A 17,690-nucleotide genomic window follows, 5' to 3' on the forward strand; every position below is an offset into this window, starting at 1 on the left:
TACTTTACTCATTAAAAAAATTACAGCACTGGCGTTTGTCCCAACGGAGGATGTCATAGACGCATTTATTGAATTGACTGCTTCAGTAGACGCGGATACAGATGAGGTCCTAGCAGACTTTCTCCTCTACTTTGAGAATTTGTGAAAGTTTGTATTTGTAATTTTTGTACAGAATTTGCAAAAGTTATGTCAAAGTTCAGGGCTAAAAGTATACTAAGACTTTTATTTGTTTGATAAAAATGACCATCTAAAGTATTTCAACATTGCAAGTTCTCCCAGAGAGAATGAAAGTTCATTGGATGCCTATGACAGTCAATCACAGCAGGCGATGTGTTAAATGAATGCTCTTATGAAGGTACATTGGACGCTTGAGACCGTCAATGCCAGCAGCCAATGTGTTAAATGAGTGCTCGTATTGATATTTTGATATTAGATATTTAGATGTTAAACTCACTCTCACTCATGATTATAATTTTGAGAGCTGGTTTCAACAGTAGATGTTTAGATATTAAACTCACTCTCTCAAGATTATAATTTCGAGAGCTGGCTTAAACAGTAAACTCTCTGTCATAATTTGAACCCATTCTACCAAAAGTCCGTTCTACCAAGCGTACGGGCGACCAAGCGTACGGGCGACCAAACATCCGGCGACCAAACATCCCATCAGGATGTTTAACATGAGACTCTTTGTCGCAGATATTGGCAGGGATGGCCATCGACTTAGCGGTCGTCATCCTGATAAGGCCAGGAGTCGTTGCGGAAGCAGCCGTAGAATGCTCCATCCTGACTACCAAAGGAGAATGACGAATGATTCCAGGAAATGGTCAGGTCACATTTGAATTAGGTAAAAAGTGTGGCTGTCTTCCTTATCCTGCGCAAATTTGTAAAAAAAAGTACACTGTAAGATAAAAATTGTGCACCACTAAAAAACCTGTGGATGTGCTTGGTACTCCACACAGTAAGGCCTTAGTTTTAGGACTGGTTATAAATAGATTAAGGATCTAAATTTACTCATATTTATGTTTGTCTGTCTGTGTGAATGCTAATAATAATAATAATCGGACATAGGCTCTGTCGTCATCATCAACAACAATGGAAGTAGTGCTAGGAAGTAACATAGTCAGGAACACTGACTCTTTCCAAAGTGAATTAAAAGGAGGATAGAAGTACAAGGAACAAAGAATTGTCCACGATATACTAGTAAAAGCCTGAATGGACACCTTTAGCACGTCCCGGGTTTCATACAAATAATTGGGTTTTAAATGGAAGGAAGATTAAAATGTAAATTTAGACTGACAGGTATACTACTCACTAGGAGCGATAAAAAAACATTAGTGTTGCAATTTTTAGAAAAATATTCCTCAAGTTACACCAAACAATGCGGATTGCAGGGATTTTAACTTAAAACTCATTAAACTTTAATTAGGGACAACTCAACTCAGCAGACAAAAATTCTGCAGGTGACAGTAAATTCGACAACAATTGAGGATGAAGACTTATTGGGAATAGAATTTATGTGAGGAGATTGATTTGCTTGTAATGTGATTGTCTATAAAGTGGGAAATGCATAGCGGTGTCGCAGACCTATGTGCGTATTTTGAAAAGTGATTATGGGATCGCATCAAAGTGTCGATGTGTGTTTTATCGTGTTTTGATTGTTTGTTGTGAAATGTTGTGAATTGTGCTGCGTAGAAAAGTCATATTCAGATAAAAGATGCTTTGGGACTATTTGGCAAGTTGCCTTATGTTGTTGTCACTCGGCACCTCCCCTTTGGCTTGAAGTCAGCTGGGATACGTTCCAGCACCCCCCGTGACCCTAGTGAGGATAATAAAGCAGTTACTTTATGTACTTTAAAGGGAAAATCATCGCACGTGTTATTTCTGAGATAATGTATTAATCAGATCAATATCATAAGGAAGTTAATATGCCTGTCTTTGTAAACGCAAAATATCAATTTATTTAATTTGAAAAAAGAAATAAGTCTATCTTGATGAGATCTTGATTCTTTTTGACTTTTCTAGAAGTTTAAGATGTTGTTGAAGCCAAATTGTTTTTAACGTCAAAATATCACTTTTTTTCTCGATGGTTCATGTTCCTGCAATAGTTGTCATTTTCGAACAAGGAATAGAAAGAAAAAAATCTAAGCAGAATTTTGTTTCATTTCATAATCACAAATGAATAATTTCCTTTCAAAAAGGAAGTAACGTAAGCAGAACCAGGAAGTGGTCCAGACCAGCATAGTGTTCACCAAGTCTCTAGGTGCAATAATAACATGAGATACACATTACGCAGGTATCAAGGTTGATATTTTAACGATCGACCACAAGACCTTCGATCAGCCTTAAATACTATTGGGATGTGTTGACATGGTAAACGCTTCAAATCTCTCAAGGCTACTCAAGTCTGGCCAGTTAGAGCACGTTTATTACTGCGGTGGGCTGGTGAAGCCATGAGTGAGCGAGTGAGTTTTTTCATCTTCTATGCAAGATGCGGTTGATTTTATTTCTTGAATTTAATTTATAGACATCAAAATAAATGTTGTTTCGCATTTTATCTGTTTATATTTTCTCTATTTCGAAATAAATGAACATATCGGCCACATTCCCTTGCGTTGTGGCATCATGGCTTAATGGTGTTTCATCTTTGTCATCTTGCAGTTAGGTGCATGTCGTCTTTTTATGCGCATATAAGCTGTAGCCTCGATTCAGCCATCATTTTTGTCTGACAAATGCGGCTTATATTAGAGTAAATACAGCAAATACAGAACTTGGATCCATTTCTTTGAACTCTCTAATGGCCTAACATCACTCAAACAAATATGTTTTGGTGGTGTTTTTCAGTCAATTAGCAACATGAGTCCCCTTTTTTGGGGGAATCCTTAATATGGTGGAACCCGATAAATTGAATTAGGGTTAGCCCAGCACTGGATAATCAAAGTATCTACCAACTGATCTAAGGGTATGTAAATGTTAAGTAAATGATTGGTAACAAAATCAGCCACCTGTCTGACTTTTCTTACAAGTCTTACGTTTGACGTTGTTCAGCACTCGGTTGTCCAGCGGCTTTCGGCTGGGATCGTTGGTGGAGGAGCGGATCCCCGTCCCGCAGCTATTGGCCAGGGTATTTCTAAGGATGTCACCGTAAGCCCATCAGTGCGTGACAGTGCAAACATTTCCTGTGGCTGAGCTAACCTGTCAAAGAAAGTTGCCAGCAGTCTCCTGAGCAGGACCTTGTGTTTAACCCCCGCACAAAGGTGACAGTTCATCAGCTGACCGCGCGTCATCAACACACCCGAACCTAAACTTGCCCACACACAGAAGACTTAGTCACCGTCTTAGTAGTGTTGCACCAATACTATTTTGGGTCTTTTTGACACCAGGATTAGTGCTTGTGCGTGACCGGACATTTCGTTGAAAGACAATTCGTCGCGGACTAGGGGATAGTGCAGGCATGGGCAAACTGCGGCCCGCGGGCCACATACATAGCCCGTTAGGCTTTTTAATCCGGCCCGCCGACGTTGTCCAAATGATGTTTTTTTTGAAAAATGTATTCATTTATTATTATTTTTTCCCAAGAACGCGCCGGTGGGAGTAGATCTGTCCACTCTTATTTGTTTTTTTTGTGTTTTACAGCCGCTCTATAATTTTTTTAATTACATTTAAATATTTCTTATTACATTCCTTTTTACTTTACTTTGTACTTTATACTTTTTACTTTAATGATGAGTGATGAGTTGTTCATACTTAAGTCTTTTTTCTGTTTATGTTTCATATGTACTGTTAACGGATGCAGTTTTTTATAAGTATCGTATCTTGTGCTGACCTGGCCCATCTGTCAAAATTTTAAAGTCAATGTGGCCCCCGGGCCGAAAAGTTTGCCCACCCTTGGGATAGTGGTTAAGGTTAGTGGTTAGGATTAGGGTTAGGGGATAGTGGTTAGGGCTAGGGTGATTATAATTTTCAGAGAGATTACCTGGTTGATCACTTTCAACAAATTATTCATGCAACAAAACAATTGTTCGCGAGGAAGCAATCGTTCGACAAAAACGCTCTTCGACTAAATATCCATTCGACATATCATTCGGCGACATGTCTGTTTGACGAACTGTTTGCCGACGAACTGTTGGGCGAAGAAGTGTCTGGCGATGAATATAGTCCGTCGAAAAATAGTCCGTCGACGAAATGTCCGGTCGACGAACTGTCTGGCGAGAGGGAAGTGGGATAATATATGTTTTGGTTTTATTACTATATTACCGCCTAGTTCCATTAAACGCTTGAATTAAAATCTGTGGATTGATATTAAAATGAAGTATCTTAAATATTATTTCTCAACTCATTTTTAAAAGAGTATTTTACAATGATATTGAGTCAAAACATCTGGTATTTACTTATATACCACTATTCAAGTTGATAGAACTCCAATCCATTGGAAGTGGGAGAGGTGGCAGCGAATAGACATTTGTTGGTTAACTCACTGCAAGTCCTCCTGCTTGAAATGGATTGGACGCTTGCAACTGATACATTTATTTCAATTTACGACTGATGCATGAAAAGACCTTACACCGTCCCGACCAACATGGCATCACGGCAGCCATCTTGGTAGCCATCTTGGTGATGTTCATTAAAATGATCAAAATAATATTAAACTGCTGCATAATTCCTTTAAAACCATCAATTAAAGTATATGTATTGACATGAAAATAACTTTTTCAAAAGACTAAATTATTAATGTCAAAGTTCTTTTTCATGGCAGCGTCTATAGCTGGTGCCCATCTTGGCTCAGACGATTGGCATTTGAAAGGTAGATCTCGAAAAGTACATATTGTGCAACATCTGCACGATATTTTCTTATGACTTCCCATACATATGGCATCATTTTATTGGTATTGGTGCAACACTACTTTATCGTATAGTGGTACCTATACTTACAAAATTAATTGTTTTCAGAACTTGTTTCGTTACCTGTATTTTTTGGCAAAAGAGATTAGTATTTTTTATGTAAATTATGTAATTAATTCCAAAATACTAACCAACTAAACCTTTTAAAAATTATCAGTGTCCCAATTTTGTAGGAAAGATGTAGGAATCACACGAGAGAAAATTGCACGGAAATGATTAATTATTGCATAAAAATGAATAAGAAGCTTGAAAAAAATTATATTCGTGCAAATGCATGTATAAGGAGTTAGCTAACGTTAGGCAACACACAAGGGACCATGAACACACGCACATGAACACATCAAAATACAGTCAAATGTCTACTTTAATTAATTGTTTCCAGAACTTTTTTCTTAACTTGACAATTTCATCTTTAAATGTAAATTATCTCATTCTTTCCATGGTCCTCACACAACTACCAACTAAACCCTTTAAAATTGATCAGTGTCCCAATTTTGAATGAAACATGTGAGGAAACAAACAAAAATGAGAGAAAATTATAAGGAAAGGATTTATGTCTTTAAATAAAGTATGTCTTAAAATAAATAAAGCATATGAAAATGTGCCCTGCACCGTTGAAATAGTTCCCTCTGGGGCCGTTATTATAGGAGACACATGCCCATCTTCCCATACATTTTAGACTTTTACCGGTGCCCTGTGTGTGTGAAAATATGTGCCACATTCCATTGGAGCAGTTTTTGATCCGCTTATTAAGGGGAATTGCAATCAATAATAAGGGGAGCATTTAGTCGAGACGGACCGTATGTAAGAGAGAATCTTGAAACATGAATAGTGGTTGTTGTGAGACAGCCAATTGAATTGAATGCTTTCATTATCATTATATGAGATAGAATGAGTGCGATGAAATGAGAGCCCCGTAGAGGGTAGCGAAGTTCTAAAATGAGAATAAATGCATCAGCGACAATATTTTAAAAATAATGGGTAAGGAAATGCGGTGCTCGGACGTTTGGTTGCTGGTCTTTTGGTCGCCGCTCTGTGGTCCCCGCTCTTTGGTCCACGTTGGTCGCCACTCTTTTGGTCGCCGTTAGGGTTATGGTTGTTAAATTTACTTAGATATTAAACCCTAACCCTAACGGCGACCAAAAGACTGGCGACCAACGGGGACCAAAAGAGCGGCGACCAAAAGACCAGCGACCAAACGTCCGGTCACGGGAATAGCATTTACTTTTTGGGGGATTTCATAACTTGGATCTTTTTCGTATCTTGAGTCACTCATTTGGATATAAAAGATTTTGTAGCCTGAAAAATCTGTATCTGGAGGAATTCATAAGTAGAGGCATGACTGTAACTTCAATTTATGAATTCCAAACAACATAGCATAGAGAGAAGTTGCAATCTCAGTCATAGATGGATAACAGAGCCCTCTTCTTTATTTTAGTTGAATCAGTAATTTCATATAAAGAACAAAGTTGCTTTAACCACACTAAAAAAAACGGAGGGTTGTTTATGAGAGAAAGCCAATGTGAGTATGAGGAGATCGTCAAGAAGGATTTAATGCTACTGCAACAATTTCAATAAAAAATAACGGCTACAGGAAATGTATTTAAGTTTTGGAGGATTTTATAAATTGAATCTTCTTTTTGTATATTGAAACAGTAATTTCATATCAAAGGTTTGCGTAACCTGAAAATTTTGTATGTAGAGGTACCACTGTATTTCAAATGTTGCTCAGCATCCAGTTTTTGTAGCTGTTTCTAGCACCCACCTGCCACCAACTCAAGCTTCTCTCCAGGTTCACCCTCAGCGTAGAGTGCGGGGTGGCACCGATAACCGATTTGACTGATCAGACTGGCAGGGAGCGCCACGTTGTCTCCGCCCATTATCGAACAGGTGTGCTGCTCGCCAGTCAACTGCGGACGTAATGTCTCCAGCGTCTCGGCACCTGTACTGACAAGACAAAACAAGAACAGAAGAGACAACGTTTTCTTTGAACCTACCCACTTTTCATGTCGGCAACACTCATGGGAAAAAAATATTAGAAATTTGCTTTCAAATGAATTGCACAAACTATAAATATTTAATTTCTGTGTTTGGCTTTGTATTTCACCTTTGAAAGCCTTTTTTCTTTCTGTTACCAAAGATAAAGTCCAGAGAGCTGTTGACGGGACAAAAGCTACCTATTTTGAAGCTGAGAGAAGAGTGAAAAATGAGCCGAACTATTGCACAAACATCACCACAGCCACTACAACAAAAAATAAACTACTGGCGTACTGAGCATAAAATAATCAAAAAGGAGTTGATGACAGAAACATAAAATAATCCCTCGAATATTGCAGAAAATTTAGACAAGGCCGCGATAATCGAAAAAATGCAAAGTAGCATTATCCCTATTATTAGTACCATACCACATGCCTGTACAAAAATACAAGTGAACAAGTGCAATTATCAAAAAGTGTATTTATCAAATATTAATGTTATATGCATATGAGAAAAGTGTGATGTATAATTATGGAAAATAAATCTTAAAAGAAATAAATGGAAATAATTTAAGTACTGGGCAGCCTGTGGTTAGCGTGTCGGCCTCACAGTGGGGGACCTGGATTCAAATCCAGGTCATTCCAACTGTGTGGAATGTCCATATTCTGTGTGGGTTTTCTCTGGGTACACCGGTTTCCTCCCACATGCATGGTAGGCTGATTGGAGACTCTAAATTGCCCCTAGGTATGAGTGTGAACATGAAGGGTTGTTTGAGTATTTTTGCCATGCTGACCACCAATTAGGTAAGCTCCAGCACTCGGCTCCCTAGTGAGGATAAAGCGGTTGAGAAAATGAAAAAAATGAGAGACTTTAAGTAGTGTATTTACAGAAAAATGAATTCCTTTTCGCTTGATCTAAATAATTTTAAAAAAAAGTTATTTAGAGCTTTAGTCCATGTCCTCTTCGTCAGGCTATGGATCAACAGGAGGAGCTTCATTTTGCGAGAGGTTTTTGGCGCACAAGGAACATGGCAACAAGACACTATCAAGACGTTTGGCAAATTCAATGGCTCCAACCATGTTGTCATCAATCTCTTGAACCCGTAGTTGCAAACTGTGTGCCATATTGAAGATCTGCAGATGTTTAAAAGTAAGACCACTATCTCCATCATCGTCCTTATCGTTTTCCAAAGCCTCTTCTTCACTCCTCGATAGGATCATTTTGACGAGGTCCTCGTCAGGAGGGTGGGGGCTTTCTGAGTCAACTGTTGGACAACTTGTAATTTGAGGCGTGGTATTAAATAAACAAGTATGCTAACTTCTGAGAGCAGAAGGCTCGGCTTGGAGCATGGGACGCAGACCACGTCTGACGGCTGAACCTCTCATTTTGCAAAGGCTGACAAAGAAAGCTCGAGCTTGTCATCTGTACAGGTCAACAGTCGTATTTGGGAATAGGTGAAAAGGTTCAACTCAGAGTGTGAAAAATGAATTGCATTCTTATATTTAATCTTGCACCCTTTTGTACTCTGATGTATTAAAAGTTACTAGAATAGAATTTTATTTACACCTATTCATTCTATCTGCCTCAGTGTGTGTTCCTGTGTTTGAGTTTATTGAAGTGTTGGCTAGTAGCCCCCAACATTCTGGTGCCCGAAACCCGGGAGGATTCGCATCTTGATTTTGGATCGCGAAAAATTAATCCAAAAATCTGACGTCAGCTGTCTCCCCATTGAGGAGAAGGGTTGATAGGTCTGAAAATACAACTCCAGGAGCAGGTTAAGAACGAGTGAGATCAATTTAAATAGGAAATAGGTTTATTACCGGACTGCAGGATGGTTGGAGAATGCTCCGACAGCTGTGAACCTCTCACAGCCTGCCTTCCTCGCAATTCTCTCTGAATGAACAGAACTCAGTCTTTTTATAGGAACTAAAGGGTAATATTTCTAAGACAGTGATGTAGGACAGAGCTTATGTAAACAAAACTTTGGGCTAATATGGTTAGACATTAGCAGGTTTAAGTTGTATGCGAACACGGTATTTTTATAGCACACACAAACTGCCGCAGCCTATCTTGTATTGCGCGTTTCGAACAAACAGTTCCAAAGTGAGTTGGCCATATTCCACAATACAAGGAAACAATTGCAAGGCCAGCTAGTTAGCTATCTTATAATTTGTAGTGCGAACAAACAATTGCAAGGCCAGCTAGTTGGCTTGTCCTACATTCCACTGTCCTAACAAACAATTGTACAACCAGTTTGGCCACATTGGCTGGACATGAACAAACAATTATTAAACCAGTTGGCAGGTCTACCCCAATAGGGTGATCGATTCTCCGCTGTCCAGAAGAAGGAAGCGAATCCATCCCACCGGACGCAGAGCACATCTGAGCGGTAAGGCACTTTTAAAAAAAAAATGTAGAATCCAATCCAGCATGAGTCCTCGTCTTTCTAGAGAAGGAAGATGGTCCATTCGTCTGAGAAAAAGTTGCGTATATCGTTCCCTGTGTGTCGGGGAAGCGTTCTCGGTGTGTCAGAGAAATACGTAAAGGTATACAGCAGGATCAAAGAGAGGATCCACAAATTCTGGTTTGAGAGAGTAACCAGACAGAGGAGGAGGCCGCACCAGACAGAGACAGAGGACCATTCACTCACACTCATGCCAAGGGGCAATTTAGAGTGTCCAATAAGCCTACCAGCCATCTCTTTGGAATCTAGGAGGATACCGGAGTACGCAGAGAAAACCCGCACAGGCCCAGAAAGAACATGCTAACTCTACACAGGTAGACCGACCTGGATTTGAACCAAGCGTGCTAACCACTCAATCCAGCGGGCCGCGGTGCCAATAACCTTTTGTAATTCAAGCAGAGAGGAACTACTTTCACTGTGAGAACAGTACTCAAAGCAGTTGTTCTTTTTAATCGAACCCTAGGGTTTCGGTGAGTCAGTCTCAGGGGTTCGAAAAACTGTTGGCCAATCAGTGCTGTGAGGAATTCATATTTTTAGAATTTGAAAAAAAATCTAATTTTATTTTAGACTTAAGTAGGGTTATGTGAATATGCATATGAAACTGGTGGGGTTCGGTAGATCCAACAAGATAAAGAATCACTGACTTGAGGTCTTAACATTTCTTTTGATAGATACACTATATTTATATATACATTACAATATACATTACAGTCTTCTAAATTCCTATATCTATAACCTTTAATAAATACACTTCTTGCTAATTGTATAGTCGTACCTCTACTTATAAAATTTCATAAGAAGAACAGTATTTTATATGCAAATTATTTAATTCATTGCACGGTCTTCAAAAAACTACCAACTGAACCCTTTATAATTAATCAAAGTATCCCAATTTTGTAGAAAAGCTGTGAAAACAGAAATATGAGAGAAAATTATCATAAAATTATTTAATAAGCCATTAAAATGAATAATAAACACGCAAAATCTATTCACGTTGTGTCAGGAAGCTAACATTAGACAACAGACAGAGCACACAAACACATGAACAGACATCTAATAAACTTAAAATTAAGAATTCAAAACAACATTACATACCTGTCAACCTCTGCCGATAACCGCCGATTATGATTCCCCGTATAACCCCCCAAAAAACCTTACAAACACCGTACGACGCATGTTTACTCGCGGTAACTCCTTTCTTACTAGGTGGCTCCTCCATGCTTGCTTCCACGATATTTACTCTATGTATATCTACGCATGCGCATGGCATCCTTTATCGATATTGCCGTACGCAACGCTAAAAAATACATACGATTGAGGATAATTTTTGCTGGTATACCGTGACAATAGTAAAGATCGATGACAGTAGCGTCCTTGGCTACCAGCCTACGAGACTATCTGGATTTTAGCCAAAACGGTCTTGTTGAGATCGTTTTTCATAAATATTGGCGATTTAAAAAAACAAATCCCCGTACAAAAGTCGGTGTACGGCGTACATGATTTGAAATGGTAAAAAAACGTATAAAATACGTCTAAAACGTACAAGTTGACAGGTATGACATTAAATTGAACTTTAAATCTTTTTCATTTTACGTTATAGGATTTCTTTAGCATCTAATTTTTCACCCATTTTATTTATCACCACTGCTTCTTCCTCGTCAGCCCGAATGGCCAACCCGCCACTTCTTCATGGGCTGGATCGGAGGACCACCAGATCGACGAGCCCACCTTTTCCTCATGGGCCGGACCGGATGACCGCCGGACTGGCTGGACTATAATTCAAAGCCTCACCGCGCGGTCCCCACCTGGTGATTGGGATGTCTTGTTTTGTTTTCGGTGGGATGTCTAGAATCCGTCCCTTAGGTGGGGCGTCATGTTAGGATTTAGTTATGTTATGCTTTTTTCCCTGTGTGACCTGTACATATGATTGCGCCTGGTGTATTCCATGCTTTCTACCTACTGTGTTACCCAGGTGTTTCTGATTGTCTCATCAACCCATGTCTGTCTATTTAAACCCTGTGTGTTTTTCAGTCCTTGTCAGATCGTCTGCATTGCTCTGCTCTTCTACCCATCCATGATCCTCGGTTCCCCTTGTTTCCTGTCAGGTTTGGTTTACAATTTGATTCCAAGAGTCCTTGTTATTTTCTGAATTTCCTTGCCATGTTTTATTGTAGTTTTGTGAACACACCTTCTGTCCTTGATTACTACCTCACATTTGGGTCCAACTATGCTCCTCACTTCTGCCACAAGAAGACCTGACATGCGGCTGGACTTACCGCGGTTTCCGGTGTTGTTTGGATATATTCCCAAGTGCTCCGTCTCGTACTTCACCGGGGGATGCGAAGGTGGAGAGTCTGTGGGCAGGCTGGATGCTTCTGAACAAAAGTGCCCCCTGCTTGTAAGCAAGTAGGACTCCAGGCCCAGGACCAGGCTCCCGTTTGGACCTAGGTAACAAATAGCGCCCCCTGGGGCATTTTGAAGCTCCCTTGCAAAGTCCAACCTGAGGACACATGGTATACCAGTCACAAACTGGGGCTAAGTACAGTTGTACCTCTGTTTACAAAATTAATTGGTTCCAGAAGTGAGTAAAGATGTACTTTATATGTAAATTATCTAATTCGTTCGACGGTCCTTGCACAACTATCAACTAAACCCATTAAAATTTGTCAAAGTGTCCCAATTTTGTATGAACGATGTGAGGAAACACACAAAAATGAGAAAAAAATATCAGGAAATGCTTTATTAAGGTCTTAAAATAAATAAAGCAAATAATATATAAATATATATATATACACATACACACACACACACACATACACACACACACATATATATATATATATATATATATATATATATATATATATATATATATATATATATATATATATATATATATATATGTATATGTATATATATATGTATATATATATATATATATATATATATATATATATATATATATATATATATATATATATATATATATATATATATATATATATATATATATATGTATATATATATATATATATATATATATATATATATATATATATATATATATATATATATATATATATATATATATATATATATATATATATATATATATATATATATATATATATATATATATATATATATATATATATATATATATATATATGGCGATGACGATGATGATGATGATCATGGTGATGATGATGATGATGAATCAGACTGAAACAGTTTAAATATTGTGATGATGAATTTGGCGGCATATTGGATGAGTGGTTGGTGTGTTCAAATCTAGGTCGGTCCACCTGTGTGGAGTTTGCATGTTCACCCCGGGCCTGGGTGGGTTTTTTCTGGGTACGCCAGTTTTCTCCCACATTCCAAAGACATGCATGGTCGGCTGATTGGACACTCTAAATTGCCCTCAGGTATGGGTGTGAGTGTGCATGGTTGTCCATCTCCTTGTGCCCTCCGATTGGCTGGTATGAGTGTGAGGTTGAAGGGTGTTTGTTTCTTTGTGCCCTGCGATTGAGTGGCCACCATTTCAGGGTGTCCGCCTCTGGCCCAGAGTTAGCTGGGATAGGCTCTAACACCCCCTGTGACCCTAATGAGGATAAAGCGGTTCAGAAAATGAGATGAGATGAGATTTTCACACCTAAAAGGCGCACTTCAAACGTCTGAATCGGTCAGTGCGCCTTGTTTGTGCACTAAATTCATGTATGATCTTGGCTGCTTGAGTGGCTGGTTTTATTTCTTGCCGACACATTACTTATTGTGATCAACCGAGCATACGTTCACCCGAAATCTAGCCTCCCGGTGTATTCCAAGCGTTACAGTAAATCAATTCAAAACATCCCAGGGGTGCGGCATGGCATTTGCCTTCCGTTTGCTCATAGCGGTTATAACCCTCAAAAACACTCAATACTCAGCATATTAGAGCTATACAGAGGAAATGCCTAACGTGAATGACAACAGAATGCGGGTGTGAAATCTTGGAAAATGGACTGAAGCCATGGATCGAACACAATTCAATAACAAGGAAGAATGTTGGATGGGCGCCACCATAGGAAGTTCCTCACAAAGAGAGGCAGGCAGCGAGTTACGTGACGATTTGGAATGGATTTTTGATGCCTGGGCGAAATTACCGGCGAGCACAGTAGTTTGAGCACTTGTCAAAGAAAACACTATTACGAAACCCCACGACGAATACGCTGACCCTGACAATGTTGTTACCCAGCCCTTTAAAACGAAGCGCCCTTATGTATTGACAAAAAAACAGAAAGCACAGTCTCAACTGAGACTGCCCCTTTTAGGGCGGTGCGTTTTATAAGTGTGAAAATATGGTGCGTATGGATATCAGTGGTGTGCCGTCAGGGCCTTCAAGGCCTTCTCTGCTGGCCTAAAAAATATCTAAATCACAGACTGATGTTAATTATATTTTGTCCATGAATTCAATAATTCCAAATTGTCTGTTAGCTTCCTTTCATTGCTTTTACCCCTGCTTCCGGTTGTGTGTTTACATATTGAACCATTTAACCAATCCCATTTCAGCCATTATTTGTTGCCAGGGTCAGAAATCTGCCTCAAGGCCTTCACAATCAGTTCTGCAAGCTCTGCTGTATTAAACAAGCGTCGATAAGACTATTGCGTAAACCAATCAGAATTCGATTTGGTGACACCAAGGCCTTCTCGCAGGCGTAAGGATACGTCATTGCCTTCTCGCAGGCCTAGGGATATGTCATCGCTTTCACCAACTATGATTGGCTAATCATAGAGAGTGGATTAGCCAGAGTTACCAAACTGTATCTGGAGCGAGCTGCACAAGCAAATATATTGTGTTGATTTAAAGCCATTTTCAAGACGGACTTTTCAAGAAAAAAAAGTTGGACATCATTAAGGTCGGACACCTCCAAAGCAAGCAAGCCTGTCGCAACCGGGAACGAACATTTTCAGCACTAAATTGAAAAAAAAACGTATGCCAGCAATACGAAAGGACAGGCTCGACTTAGCATTAGCTTCAATTGCGATAGAACAGAAGGAGGAAAAAAGGAGGATGGATATTGTGTACAGTTAAAAAAGATTTTTGGTGAGTAAAATATGGCTATATTGCTAAATAATATTTCAATTGTACAAGGTTATTATTGATGATTTTTTATGTGTCACAGCTGTGGCTAAAGTAAAGTTTTTGAGGGTTGGATTAATTCCGATAGAAGGCGCTACTAGAAAATGCACGGACCGCCACTGATTTATCTATACACACCATATTTTCACACCTACAAAAGGACCCCCTGCTATGGTTGTGCTAGCATGACACACAGCAAAGCACATAGCATGCATGCTAGCGTATGTTTTAAAAAGGGCAACAGGAGCAAAACTGAGGTAGATTTTGTTTTATTTTTGGAATGTGTCTGCAAAATTATAAGTCAAAGTATTCAAACATCTAGAAATATGTTTAAATCCTCATCTTGTGTATCCAACATAAATAAAAAAGTTCAGTCAAATGGGCGAGTTTGGCAACAATGCTGGGTTCCAACTCATTGTCAGAGTCAAGAGTTGTCACCGTGGGGTTTCATAATAGTGATTCCAGCTTTAACGAAACCTCAAACTACAGTGCTCGTCGGCACTTTGGCCCAGGCATCGACAATCCATTCCAAATCCATGGCTTCTGTCCACTTTCCAAGCGTTTACACCGGCATTGTGTTGTCATTCACGTCAGGCATTTCAGTTCCTCTGTATAGGCCTAACGTGCTGTTTCTTTGAGTATTGAGTGTTTTTGAGGGTTAAAAGTGCAACGAGCACAGAGATGTCAAATGCCTTTCCACTCTTGAGGGATGTTTTGAATGGAGTTACCGCAATGTTTGGAATATGCGGTTTTAGGGTGAACATCCACTGGGTTGATTGCAATATGTAGTGTGTTGGCAAGAAGTGAAACATGCACAATAGTAGTCAAAGTCAGTCCAGGAATGTTGCTGCAATCTGACCTTACGTCCTGCTCTTCCAAAGTTGTTCCCATGTTATATATAGGAGATGTGTCCTGTCGTTCCTCTTTTATACGGCTCACAGTGATCATCAGGTTTTCTGGGCATACCGATGGGGAGCCTGACCTGAGGTCTAAGGATCCCAGCTCCTCCGTTGAGGTGGTCTGTCAACCAAAAGAAACAGGGTTATCCAACATCTAAAGGAGCTCTCAGCCATCTTACTGATACTAATTACATCATGTGTTTTCAGACAAACTACCAGAACAAGGTTCCTGATCATCCTGAACTTAAACCAATAGGATTTCACATACGGAAATCAAAGTCATGATCTCACCCCATCTCACCCCAAAACACACACACTCTGAGTGAGATTTATGCAAAATTATAAAAAGCCATTTCTAGAAAAGGAATCACGTGTATTTAAATCACTGAATATTTTTTTCTTTCATTACAGTCATACCTTGAGATTAGTTATTTCGTTCCAGGACCAAATGATCAAATCAACGTTTCCCATAGGAATGAACTAAATACAAATTAATTTATTCCCAGCCTCCGAAAAAACACCAATAAACAGGATTTTACAATGGAAAAACATTTTTATTGGTTCTAATTCACCATCTACGAACAGAGTAACAACTAACTAGTGGTCATGATAATTAATACTAAAATGAGATATTATTCAGTACAATGCAGAGTTCGCGGAGGAGAAAGGGAGACAAAGAGAGAAAATTGATTAGAAATCCTAACGGGCCATATATGGCCCGCGGGCCGAGGTTGAAAAACATGTACACACACATCCGGGGGTGAGGCGAGTGTGCGAATCCCGCGGCAGCGAAACGTCCGTTCGTCCAAACGTCCGTTCGCCAAAACATCCGGTCGCCCAAACAAACGTCCGTTCATCGAACTGTCCGGTCGACCAAACGTCTTTCGGCGAATCGACCGGTCACGGGGGCACTGGTTATTTTTTTTAAATAATTATTGTCATGAAATTAAAAATGAATTCACACTAAAATATCCCCAAGTAACACTCAAACTTCGATTTTTTTTCATACTAAATAACGCTAGCTAGCTTTGACTGCTCTTGACAGCAATAGACGTCCAGTCCAGTCCAGACTGGGAGTATTAACATCGCTCAAGCGCTGTGTTCGAATGCCGCCAGCTGTCTCAGTGAAACTGTATTGGGCATCTAATGCAATCAGTGGCAGTGAAACATGATCAATCCTTATGTTGTTGGTTCCTCACACCTATCAAAAATACTTCATGCATTAAAAGGGTTGCATTAAGCTGCAGGACTGCTTTTCCCGCACCAACTGGGAACTTTTCGAACACAACAACCTCCTGGACTATACGGAAACTGTACTCTCCTGCATTAGAAACTGCATTAAAAAAGTTACTACAGACAAACGGATACGGGTTTTTCCTAACCAAAAACCCTGGATGACCAAAGAGACACAAGCACTCATCAAATGCCGTAACACCGCCTTCAGATCGGGGGACAAGAGAAAGTATAGAGCTGCCAGAGCAGAGCTGAAAAGAGGCATAAAGAAGGCCAAGGCAGCATATACTAAGAAAATCGAGGAGCATTTAAAAGAAAATAACCGAAAGAAGATGTGGCAGGGAATACGACATATCACTAACTACAATAACAATTCTGTCTGTAAACGCGGATGCCTCACTAGCGGAGGAACTGAACCATTTCTTTGCCCGCTTTGAGACTGACAAATCAGACCCAGTGACAACACTCCCACTACCACCCTGCGACAATACACTGGAGTTTTGGGAACAAGAAGTGAGACTGGAAATGCAGTCTGTGAACACCAGGAAGGCTGCTGGTCCAAACGGAATACCTGGCAAGGTGCTCAAAGCCTGTGCTGAACAGCTGGCTGGAGTCTTCACAGACATTTTCAATCGGTCCTTGCAACAATCCATCATTCCTGCCAGCCTGAAATCTGCCACCATCATTCCTGTCCCCAAAAAGCCAACCATCGACAGCTTGAACGATTACAGGCCTGTTGCTCTCACGCCTTTGATCATGAAGTGCTTTGAAAAGTTGGTGGCCTACCAAATCAGAAATACAATCCCCCCTCAGTTGACCCTCACCAGTTTGCTTATAGAGAAAACAGGTCCACTGAGGATGCTATCGCCGTGGCTCTACACACAGCACTGAGCCACCTGGAGCACCAGGGGAATTATGTGAGGATGCTCTTCATTGACTATAGCTCAGCCTTTAACACCATTAAGCCGGACATTCTGAAGGACAAACTCTCCCACCTTGGACTTTCCTCCTCAATCTGCTGCTGGATAAAGAACTTCTTGACTGCCCGACCACAAACTGTCAGACTGGGTCCACACCTCTCTTCCTCCATTTCACTGAG

At 39.9% G+C, this 17,690-nt stretch overlaps 1 protein-coding gene across 4 annotated transcripts in view; it reads right to left on the reverse strand.

The window, feature by feature from the left end:
- LOC144195590 (nucleus accumbens-associated protein 2-like) overlaps nt 1-17,690 on the reverse strand; it is a 38,521-nt gene that overhangs the window by 5,689 nt on the left and 15,142 nt on the right. For all 4 annotated transcript variants that reach the window (XR_013326105.1, XM_077715327.1, XM_077715326.1 and 1 more), the window contains 5 exons: nt 15,319-15,479; nt 11,617-11,840; nt 6,665-6,841; nt 3,193-3,298; nt 3,030-3,127 (listed from right to left, as the gene is read on the reverse strand). Coding sequence is in view for 3 of the 4 variants with exons in the window: in XM_077715327.1 (XP_077571453.1) it covers nt 3,030-3,127; nt 3,193-3,298; nt 6,665-6,841; nt 11,617-11,840; nt 15,319-15,479 (766 nt within the window). In the remaining variant the exon portion in view is untranslated. The remainder of the gene's footprint in view (nt 1-3,029; nt 3,128-3,192; nt 3,299-6,664; nt 6,842-11,616; nt 11,841-15,318; nt 15,480-17,690) is intronic.

Source organism: Stigmatopora nigra, chromosome 4 (assembly GCF_051989575.1).
Source record: "Stigmatopora nigra isolate UIUO_SnigA chromosome 4, RoL_Snig_1.1, whole genome shotgun sequence".
Lineage (NCBI taxonomy): Eukaryota > Metazoa > Chordata > Actinopteri > Syngnathiformes > Syngnathidae > Stigmatopora > Stigmatopora nigra.